At 42.8% G+C, this 11409-nt stretch overlaps 1 protein-coding gene across 1 annotated transcript; it reads right to left on the bottom strand.

Annotated features, from left to right (window-relative positions):
- Nucleotides 1-3418: 3418 nt before the first annotated feature.
- On the bottom strand, nt 3419-3898 carry LOC125535134 (zinc finger A20 and AN1 domain-containing stress-associated protein 9-like). The gene has a single exon (XM_048698185.2). It carries the CDS (start codon nt 3881-3883, stop codon nt 3419-3421), a length of 465 nt encoding a protein of 154 aa, XP_048554142.1. The 5' UTR covers nt 3884-3898.
- Nucleotides 3899-11409: the final 7511 nt, after the last annotated feature.

Here is an 11409-nt window from a genome sequence, read left to right as displayed (position 1 = left end):
CAACCTCTTCTTTGCAAGAAGCGACGTGCATAGCGTGGATGCTTTGGAGTCTATCCTAGATCTTTATTGTTCTGGGTCTGCACAGTTGATTAACAAGGATAAATCCTCTCCATTCTTTGGCCGTCTCTGCCTGAAAAATGTTAAACAGAGAGTGAAGTCTACATTGGGAATTTCTAGTGAATCTTTCAGTGACACTTACTTAGGCATGCCCATAGAGGTGGGAAATCTCCCACTAGTACCTTCAAATTCCTGCCTAATCGGGCTTGGCGGTGCATTTATGGATGGTCTGATCGTCCTATGTCTCGTGCCGGGAAAGATTTGCCGAAGTCAATCATACAGGCAATTCCGACATTTATCATGAGTTGCTTTGAACTACCAAAAGGGATCTGTGAGAAACTTAGGCAGATTATGCTCTCATTGTATGATTGGTGGGCAGAGAGAATGGCAAAAAGAAACTCCATTGGAGAGCTTGGGATTGTCTCTTAGCCCCCAAGTCACTGGGTCGTATGGGTTTCTGTGATATGAGGCTCTTCAATTTGGCTATGCTTGCCAAACAGGGTTGACGGTTGATCACCGAACCAAAAATTCTTTGTGTGCTCATGTGCTTAAGGGACGATATTACCCTCACTCTTACTTTTGTAATGCCCAACAACCAAGGTCGACCTCTGCAAAGTGGCGCAACATTCTTGCTAGTCATGATCTGCTGAAATGTGGAGCATAATGTGGGATTGGTGATGGAAAACAAGTTCATGTTCTTTTCGATCATTGGACCCCCTTCATACCTTCGTATATTCTTCAGCCTATCTTCCCCACTCCTTGAACTGCTAAGGTCCATTGCTTGCTGGATGAGGACAATGGAACATGGAATGAGGAAACGATGCGAGCCTTTTTCAGAGATGATGTTTCCTCGGCTATACTATGCATCCCCATCAGGCGCCAGGGGGAGGATTCCGTCAGGTGGCCCTTCACAAGGTTTGGTGAGTACTTGGTCTAATCAGCTTACAATTTGGCTCGTTCGTATATGTTTTTGGTCTGCCAATGCAAGAAGGGCCAGGGACAAAGCTCGAACCGATCTATTGAAGAAACGCAGTGGAATCTGGACTGTTAAGGCTCCTAATAAGATGAAGGTGTTCTTGTTGAGATTTGCTCAGCATTGTTTACCAACTGGTGCTCAACTATCATGTCATCATGTACCAACTTCCGAGCTGTGTTGTTTTGGTGGGCGGCTTGAATGTGTGGAGCATGCTTTGTTCTTCTTCCACATGCAAGAGAGATTTGGAAACTTACCAAAGAAGCATATGATATTAATCTCATGCGCTATGCTTTTATTTGTCCCAAATTGTGGTTTTTTTGACATTTTAGTCGTTCTTTAGGACATGGTTGTATTGTTCTAACAGTGACTGTTTGGCACATATGGGAGGCACGCAATTTTGCTAGAAATAATCCTGAAGCTCCTCATCCACGCCATAAAGCGGAGAAAATCAAGGCTTATGTACATATGATTTAGCAGCATCTTTATCAACCGGTATCTGCTCACAGGCGTGTATCCAACGACTCGATGATGATTTGGTTGCCGCCGCCAGGTTCTATTGTCTTTTAACTCTGATGCTGCCATTTTCACTCAGATGAATAAATCGGGTATTGGGATAATTGGCAGAGACCATGTTGGCGGATGTGTGGTGGCATGCAGCGAGCCGATCCTTACGGAGTTGGAACCTGAAACGGCTGAAGCCATAGCCCTGAGGCCTGCTGTTTAGTTGGCGCGAAATGAACATGTCTCCCATGCTATCTTTGTCTGAGATTGTTTATCTCGGGCGCACAGGCTAAAGTCATCAGTTATTGATCGTTCGCATGTCGGCTCACTTGTTCTGACATCAAGTGTCTTTCTAGCAGGTTTGCCTCCATGATATTTAAGCATGTTCGTCGGCATTTAAATGTTGTACCTCATTTGTTAGCAAAATCATGTATGCACCCTATTAGTCCTACTATTTTCCATTCTATTCTAGATCGTATCCGGGGAACTTTATGTAATGTCGTTGTTTAATCAAATAGAGCTGAAGTTCTTAAGAAAATTATATGAGGATCTTGGACGCATGATCAATCAACGCCACTGTCTTTAATGGTACAAATAGGGACAGACAAAAAGAAAAACAAATGTGCAATGGTGGCTCTAGCAAACCCTCTTGATACCAATATACCTTGGATAATTAATCTTGAAGTGGTTGAGAAATACAAGTTGATGACCTTGGTGAGACATTATGCAAATTTTAATCATGGGTTACTAGCTAGGTCTATGCCAAAACTTAGAGCACCTACATCCGAACTCTTCAAACGCTCCTATACATCGAGGCAGACGGTTTGGTGAGTGTCCTGTCAAAAAACACTCAATCGGTCTTACACATTCGGGCTGACCGACCCCCCCCCCCCCCTCATACCGGGACCATATCCGGGGTGGATATGAGGAGGCATGGACGCGTTTGGGCGCGTTCGCCATGTCTGGCCTAAAAATTCCACAAACCCTCCCCCTGACCTTACATAACCAGCCCTTTTCCTCTCCTCTCTTCTTCGTCGTCCGTGCTGGCCCTCCCCTAGCTTTGCCGCTGCCCCGACCCCTCAGCGTCGCCACCGTCGCCACAAAACTCCTCCCCGCAAATCTCGCCACCCCGAATGCCGCGACGGTACGTTCGGCTCTTCTCGGACTTCACTTTGCCCTCCATGTGTTCAAAAAATTGAACGATCAGTTTTTTTAGGCTTTGAGAAGCCTGAAGAACAAGTCCACTTCCCGAAGCAAGATGCAAATCATATTATGAATTTTTTGCATATGCATCTTCGAGATGAACATGTGCACGTGCAACTACTCAATGATCTTGTGGAGCATATATGGGTCCACAATGAAAACCAAGGAGTTTAATGTTTGAAATTGTGCACTTCAAATAAATTGTATGTTAAAATTGTGATTGAACTATGTATTTTATATTTGTACCGCGTTTGAATTGTGGAACTACTCAATGATCTTTCGTATTCATGTGTATGATTGATGTGCATGTATTTGAGAGTTTTGATATTAGGAGTGAGACTGCCTGACATGACATATAAGGGGTCGTCCGGCGCGTCGGCGGATTTGCCAGATGCTCTTATGAAAACCGTGGAGTTGTGTATATGATGGCCACCTTGTATGCCAAATTGGCAACACATACAAACAAATAAAAGAGGATCTGATTCACGTTGATTCAGTCGGCAAAAAAGGGAACAAGACATGCCCATCACATGGGCGTACACAGTAATACGTCACTATGAACAAGATCGAGGTCGACCATCTTCAACTTATCGAGCTAGTGCTTGAAAGATCAAGCAGGAGAGACAGTGAAGCCAATGAGTAAACTAAAACTGTACAGATTTTTTTCAACTCCTCCTGTCTTCAAAACTTGTTGTGGAGCTTGGACGGCGCGACGAGAGGGTTCTGCTGCGCGATCTGCTCCCGGCCGACCTTCTTGTAGTCGAAACTGCATGCGTGCCCGTCCACGTAGCGGTGCAGCGAGCAGAAGGTGCCACCGCAGCGGCACGCGAATCCCAGCAGCCCGACCTTCTTCTTGCACGCCATGCACCTGTTTGGCACCGACTTCTTCGCTGCCGCCTCCGCGGCCGGTGCCGCGGTAGAGTCCTGCAGGTTCACCGACTTCTTGAAGGCGAGGATGAGGTCGTCAAACGTGAGCTTCCCCTCGACGGCGGGGGCAGCCACATCTCCGGCCTTGAGGTGGTCGCGGTAGCACTTTGAGCACATGCTCTTGGTCGCCGCGCTCCCGTAGAACCCGCAGCCGTTCGCGCAGAGCGGCGAGCCCCCACCGGCGGCGGCCTCCGTCGAAGACTCCTGCCCGTGCGCCATGTATCGCCGCTGATCTGATCTGTGAGTCTGGCGTTGGTTGGTCGCCGTTGTGCGTGGGTGCTTTGTTGACGAGGCCCCGAGGGATCCCTTCTGTGCCTTATAAAGGTCGGCCACGCGTGACCAGAAGAACTCCGAGGCGTGCTCTAGAACGTTTCAGTTGATCTTTGAAGCCACGCAGTGGCCTTTTCGGTTTCCTTAACCGTGTCCGTATCCGAAGGGAAGCAGTTGGCAGGCCTCCTCCGATGAAGATACCCAAGAGTAATGTCCAACGTAAGATGCTTTACGTTGCATGATCAAACGATACGTACATCTCCGTTTCATAAAAAAAGAAGATACGTACATCTCGTTAGCTCAATTTTGGTCATCCAACTCGACAGTGACTGAAACGGCTCAGCCCACAACTCCTACTACCTTTTCCCGTTGAGATTTCACAAATCTCAGTCGAGTACATACCAAGCACCTGTTATTCATTTGTGGAAAACCTAAATAGGTATTGCGGTTACTGGATTTGGACTTTACTATTGATAAACCAAGCGCTGTGGATCATGCAGGAGTTGTGCTAGAATATTTATTGCTACAACCAACTGAAGAATGTGTGGTCTTCGGTCTAGGAAATTCAACACAAGAAATTGCTATTGGTTCCTCGTATTTATAGTGGGAGAGGAGAAAGTTAGTGCATAATGAAAAGGTCCAGAAACCTAAATTCATAGCAATATCAATCAGAACTTTGGTTGCTAACTATACTATCGCGAGTGATGCAAAGGCGACGATTAAGCGACATGACCGGGAAAGACCAATGAGCAATTATGTGAAGCTAAATGTGGATGGGGCTTTTGATCCAGACTTACTCAAGGGTTCGTATGACGCTGTTATCAGGGACTCGAATGGCAGATTCGTTGCGGCAGGAAACGAAGATATCGATTGGTGCGGAGATGCGCTTATCGCCGAGGCACTGGTCTTATGGTTTGGTCTCAATTTGGCAATTACAGTCGGGTGTAACCGCATAGAAGCGAACTCTGACGACATCAAGGTGATAGAGACAATAAAGAATTGAGGTCGCTCTTTCGATATATCGGCGACAGTTTTTGATAATAACATTGATTGAGACATAACAAAATCTTAGTCGACTGAACTTTAGCAAAACTGTTTCCCATTTCTTCTTATCGGCGACAAATGCACACATAATCTACCAGGGAACTACAAAATTGGACCACTGACGAAGCTTACTATAAAATGCTCCCCTCTAAAGAAATATAAGATCTTTTAGATCATTAAATTAGTGGTCTAAAGAATGTTAAATTGTTTTATAGAGAGTATCATTTTTGCAAGATTTATGGTAGGCCGGCCGCCCCCCTTGCCTTTAAGGGCTTTTTTGCCCATGAGGACACTCATGAGCTTGCCATGGCGGTCTTTCGGAACACTAGTTGCCAATGAGTCTTCGCCATCGCTGAATCCATGAAGAAAATCACGTTCAACAATAAGCAGGCGTCTCGGTGATAGAGCCAATATTATCCCGATGCACCACTTAGTATGACGTACATTTTTCATCAAGTATACCAAATAAAAGTGTGTTTCTTTACATCCAGCGTGGATTGCCAGACATGCAAACTGAGCTCAGATGGTTATGTTCTAGTGGTGGAACGAACCCACTAGGTTTAAGTCCTAAACTTGACACTGATGGTCATATTTGTTTGGATTCATTTCAGGCCTTTCAACGATATGCGTTCAGTGGCAGAAGATGTTCCCGTCGACTATGAAGACGTCTGTGGCGACTTCGTCAACTTCGTCTGTGGCAGAAGATGTGCCCATATGAATAGGGTGTGTGTGCTTGCGTTCATAGGGTAGCATGTATGTGAGCATATGTGTTTGTGCTGTGTTAAAAAATGCATAGATTGTCGAGGATAATAGAAGATGGTGTATAAATCTGAAAAATGCTTATTATAATGTTGAAACAAATGGAAATTTTGAAAATCTTGTCAAAAATAACAAATCTAAAAACATGTCTTGCATTTGCAATCCCAAAATATATCATCAAACACCAAGGTACATGAAATATGTTGTACACCGAGTACCAAAAATACTCGGCGAAGACCGAAAAGTACTCGACGAAGACTACTCGGCATACACCCCGTCATCAAAGTGGGGTTTGTCGAGTGTTTTTTCTCACTTGGCGAACAGTTTACGTTTCTTGAGATACTCGGGAAAGATTCAAACTCAGAGCAAAATAATGTTTGCGGCGACTGGTCGGTTTTCCGAGTGTAACACTTGACAAAGTCAGAGGCTTTGTTGAGTGCTACACTCGGCAAAATAATTTAATGGAGTTGCGGGGTAAGTGACCGGATGTGCAACGACAGTCGCAGGCAGTAGGAAAATGGCGGGACATGCCACTACGCGATGATGCTTGTTGTTGTGTGCTATCGCTTGCCCATTGTGTGTTGTTGCTGCCTGCTAGCTATTGCTTGTTGGGGGAAGGAGAAGGGGCATGCCAGTTAGGGGAAGAGGAGAAGTGGTGGCTCGGTTGGGGAGGATGATGAGGAGGATATGGGGGCGGCGGAGTCCAGCCAGAGGAGGGGGGCGGGAGGGGGGGGGAGATGATATATATAGGTCATCCAGCCGTTCAATCTAAGCGAATTCAATGACCAAAACATGTGATCCGTGGGAGGGCTATGCTAACCAATCAGAACGCAAGGTCTTTGCCTAGTCTTCATCCCTTTATTAGGGTACTCGGCAAACCTTTTATCCTTTCTTTCATTTTCTCATTTCTCTTCTCTTTTTGATAAGGTATAAACATAGACTAAAAAATTCTAGCCAAATTTTACGAATTTTTGTTGGAAATATGCCCTAGAGGCAATAATAAAATGGTTATTACCATATTTCCCATTCATGGTAAATGTTTATTATTCATGCTAGAATTGTATTAACCGAAAACTTAAATACATGTGTGGATACATAAACTACACCGTGTCCCTAGTAAGCTTTTACTAGACTAGCTCATTGATCAAAGATGGTTATGATTTCCTAACTATAGACATGGGTTGTCATTTGATAATGGGATCACATCATTATAATGTGATGGACAAGACCCAACCGTAAGCTTAGCATCAGATCGTTTAGTTATTTGCTACAACTTAGCATCAGATCGTTTAGTTATTTGCTACAACTTTCTTCATGTCAAGTATCAATTCCTTAGACCACTAGATCATGTCATTCCCAGATACCAGAGGAATACTTTGTGTGTTATCAAACGCCACTTTGCAAGTGGGTGATCATAAAGTTGCTCTACAGGTATCTTCAAAGGTGTCTGTTGAGTTGCATGGATCGAGACTGGGATTTGTTACTCCGTATGACGAAGAGATTTCTCTGGGCCCTCTCGGTAATACAACATCGTAAAGAGCTTGCATGCAATGTGGATAATTAGTTAGTCACAAGATCTTGTACTACAGAATGAGTAAAGAGACTTGCCGGTAATGAGATTGAACTAGGTATGGAGATACCGACGATCGAATCTCAGGCAAGTAACCTATCGCTGGACAAAAGAGAATTGCATACGGGATTAACCGAATGCTCGACATTGTGGTTCAACCGATAAAAGATCTTCGTGAAATATGTAGGAACCAATATGGCCATCTAGGTCTCGCTATTTGTTATTGATCGGAGAGGTGTCTCGGTCATGTCTACATGATTCTCAAACCCGTAGGGTCTGTACGCTTAAAGTTTGGTGACGCTAGAGTAGTATTGGGTTATGTATGTTGGTGATCGAATATTGTTTGGAGTACTGGATGAGATCTCGAATGTCACGAGGAGCTTCGGAATGGTCCAGAGGTAAAGATTTTTATATATAGAAAGTCCTGTTCTGGTCACCGAAAAAGTTTCAGGCATTATCGGTATTATACCGAGAGTGCCGAAAGGGGTCCGTGGGTCCGCTGGGGGGTCCACCTACCTCGGGGGGCCACATGGGCTGTAGGGGGGCTGACATATATGGGCCAGGGGCACCAGCCCCAAGGGGCCCATGCGCCTGTAACAAGGAAAAGGGGAAGAGTCCTAAGGGGGGAAGGCACCCCCTAGGTGCCTTGGGGAGGGAGGAAACCTCCCTAGGCCAAGCCCTCCCCCTTGGGGAGGGGCTGGGGCCGTGCTCCAGCCCCCCTTGCCTCCTATATATAGTGGGTGAGAGGGAGGGGCTGAACACACCAATTCCCACGCCCGACGGCAGCCCTACCTCTTCCATAACTCTGTTTTCTTTTCAGATTGGTTCCGACAGCGTTTGGCGAAGCTCTGCTGGCACTGCACCACCACCATCGCTACCACGCCATCATGCTGGTTTATATCCCATCTACTTCTCCTCTCTTGTTTGTGGGATCAAGACGGAGGAGACATCACCGAGCCGCATGTGTGCTGAACGCGGAGGTGCCGTCCGTTCGGCGCTAGATCAGTTTGGATCGTGATCGGATCGCAAAGAGTATGACTACATCAACTGCGTTATATATGCTTCTGCTTTCAGTCTACAAGGGTATGTAGACACTGTCTCCTCTCGTTGCTATGCATCTCCTAGATTAGATCTTAGGTGTTCGTAAGAAATTTTTTGATTTCCATGCTTCGTCCCCATCACTTTTTACCCACTTGCAATTATTTTTTAATTAGATTCACTAAATACCTAGAAATGCACTAAATAACTAAAACATAGCAAATGGCCCAAAAATACCAAATCTAGACAAATGTCAAGCAATGCTCTATCTTGAGTATACAATTCTTTTCAAGGCCAACCGGTGTAGCAACGGTCGCTTCAACTCAGACCTGGCCCGTTCCATCTCAAAACCATGATTCTTCCTCCAAGATGGTGCAATTAAGAAGTATCTGTCAGAATTTTAGCGAAACCTTCTCAAAATTTACCAAAACTCATAGGTGTCATATCATGGCACAATACCAAGTTTCATATTTTTCAGACTTCGTTTGCATTTTTCAAAATTAAAAAACCAACAGGATCCATGTTTCGGGTCGAGTCCTGGCACCTTGATGTTTGAAATACCTCTTTTTTCTTTTTTTTGATAAGGCCTAAACATGGACTCAAGAACACAAATAGGTTTTTTCAACCCAATATTTCCAATTTTTTCATGCACTTGCAGTTCAAAGTTTAATTATATCCACTAATAGTCGGAAATGCATTAAATTGACTTACATATATAGTGGTTATGTTGAGTTTATTTTTTTCAAGGCCAACTGATGAAGAAATAGTCTTTTCTCTTTGAAACCTGACATTTTCCATCTCGAAATTTAGATTTTTCCTCGGAGATGGTCCAATTTTTAAGAAATGTACATCACAATTTTTTCCCAAACTTCTCAAAATTTGACCACAACATCTAGGTATCATATAATGAAACTATTCCAGGTGCACATTTTTTAGACTTCATTTGTATTTTCTAGAATTGAAAAACCAATAAGATTCATGTTCAGGGTCGAGTCCTGTCACCCCGACGTTGGGAATTCCCCTATTTTTCTTGGATATGTCCAAAACATATACTCAAGAATACAATTATTATTTTCAACCTAATTTCGTCATAAAAATTCATGCAATTGCGGTTCAAATTTTAGTTGTATTCACTAAATGCCTAGAAATGCACCAAACAATTTAAATATAACGAATGAATAACAAAAATTGCCAAATTTGGACATAGAACATGCGATGGCATACCTTAAGTGTGGAAAAAACTAAAGGCCAATGGATGAACCAGTGATCGCTTCACCTTCAAACCTGACATGTTCCTTATCGTAACCATGATTCTTCCTTGGACATGTTCAAGTTTGGAGCAGTGTACATCACAACTTTTGCAAAAACTGCTCAAATCTTTACCATGGCAGATGGGTACCATATTATGACACCATTTTTAGGTTTCATGTTTTTCATCCTTCGCTTGCCTTGTCTTTTATAGAATTAGAAAACCAATAACATCTATGTGTGTGGTCGAGTCTTAGCACCCTAATGTTTACAACTCCTTTAATTTTCTTGAATAAGGGATAAACGTAGACTCAAGAACAAAATTAGGATTTTTTAACCAAAAATTTCCAACCTTCTAACACACTTGCAGTTCAAATGTGAACTATATCCGTTTAATGCCTAAAGTGCACTTAATGACTTAAATATAACAAGCGAACCCCGAAAAATGCCAAATTTGTACGCGAAACATGTGATGGTGTATGTTGAGTGTAAAAAAAATTCAAGGTCAAACCATGAAGAAACTCACACCTTGCCTTCAAACCCGACCCGTTTCCCCTCGAAACATCAATTCTTCCTCAGAGATGCTTCAGTTTCCATGCAGTGTATGTCACAACTTTTGCGGAACTTTCTTCTTAAGATTTCATCACAACCTCTAGGGATCATATCATAGCGCCCTGCCATGTTTCATACTCCCTCCATTCCATAATGTAGTGCGTATAATTTTTTTTTTAAATCTAACACTACAAACTTTGACCATGTATATAGACAAAAATATATGCATTTAAATACCAAATGCATATCTGGATACATCTTAGTTTGACTTTTCAGAAAATTTATACGCACTACGTTATGGAACAGAGGGAGTTTTGAGACATCATTTGCAATTTTCAGATTTAAAAACCTATAAGCTCCAATACAGGTTGTTGCTGGTCATGGACAAGAAGGGGGAGATGTTTTCAGAGGCAAAATGTGATATATGATTTTTTATATTTTCTGCATCTTTGTGTTCTAAATTTGTCCAACTCAAACAACTCATCACAAATCCCCCCCAATCTTCAGTCTAGATTCCATCAAACTTTTGTATGCTTTAGAGTCTGCCCCACCTCAAATTATTTTCGTCCTCCGTGACTGAGCTCCGTGGTCGGGTTGAGTCTTGGCAGCCTCATGTTCACAATTCTTCTTCTTTTCTTGTATATAAGGCCTAAACGTTGACTCAAGAACACAAATAGGTGAAACCGAATGTGCTAACTTTTTCATACACTTGCGGTTAGAATTTAAATTACTCCCTCTGTTCTTAAATATAAGTCTTTTTAGAGATTCCAATATAGACTGCATACGAAGAAAATGAGTGAATCTACATTCTAAACTACGTCTATATACATCCGTATATAGTCCATATTGAAATCTCTAGAAAGACTTATATTTAGAAACGGAGGGAGTATATCTGTTAGCTATTAATTGCTTATACATAGCGAAATGATAATATCTAAAACAACCCTAATTTTCCCGACGTGGAACACATTACATTGTGTTACTAATGCCAAATTTTGACATTTTTTTGGAACCGGTTACTAATTTTAAGACATGAATTGCATTTCTTGCTATTTATCAAATAATATTTAAAGAGTTTGTTCTTCAAAATCCAACTCCAATCTAAATTCAAATAAACATATGCATTTTATTGATTTATAATTGTTTGCCGAGTATTTTAGGAAAACCCTACTTTGTTGGGTGTTGTCCGTTTGGTACTCGACAACATACCTGTTTGCTGAGTGTCTTTCTTTCACTGAGTTTTGTCATCGGTACACTTGGCAAA

This window comes from Triticum urartu, chromosome 2A, assembly GCF_056163025.1.
Source record: "Triticum urartu cultivar PI428250 chromosome 2A, HENAU_Tu73, whole genome shotgun sequence".
NCBI classification, from domain to species: Eukaryota; Viridiplantae; Streptophyta; class Magnoliopsida; order Poales; family Poaceae; genus Triticum; species Triticum urartu.
Note: the sequence above shows the minus strand (reverse complement) of the source record. Positions and strands in the feature narration are given on the sequence as shown.

Excerpts from the sequence above, each read along its gene's own strand:
- LOC125535134 (XM_048698185.2), bottom strand. The coding sequence starts at position 3,883 with ATGGCGCACGGGCAGGAGTCTTCGACGGAGGCCGCCGCCGGTGGGGGC.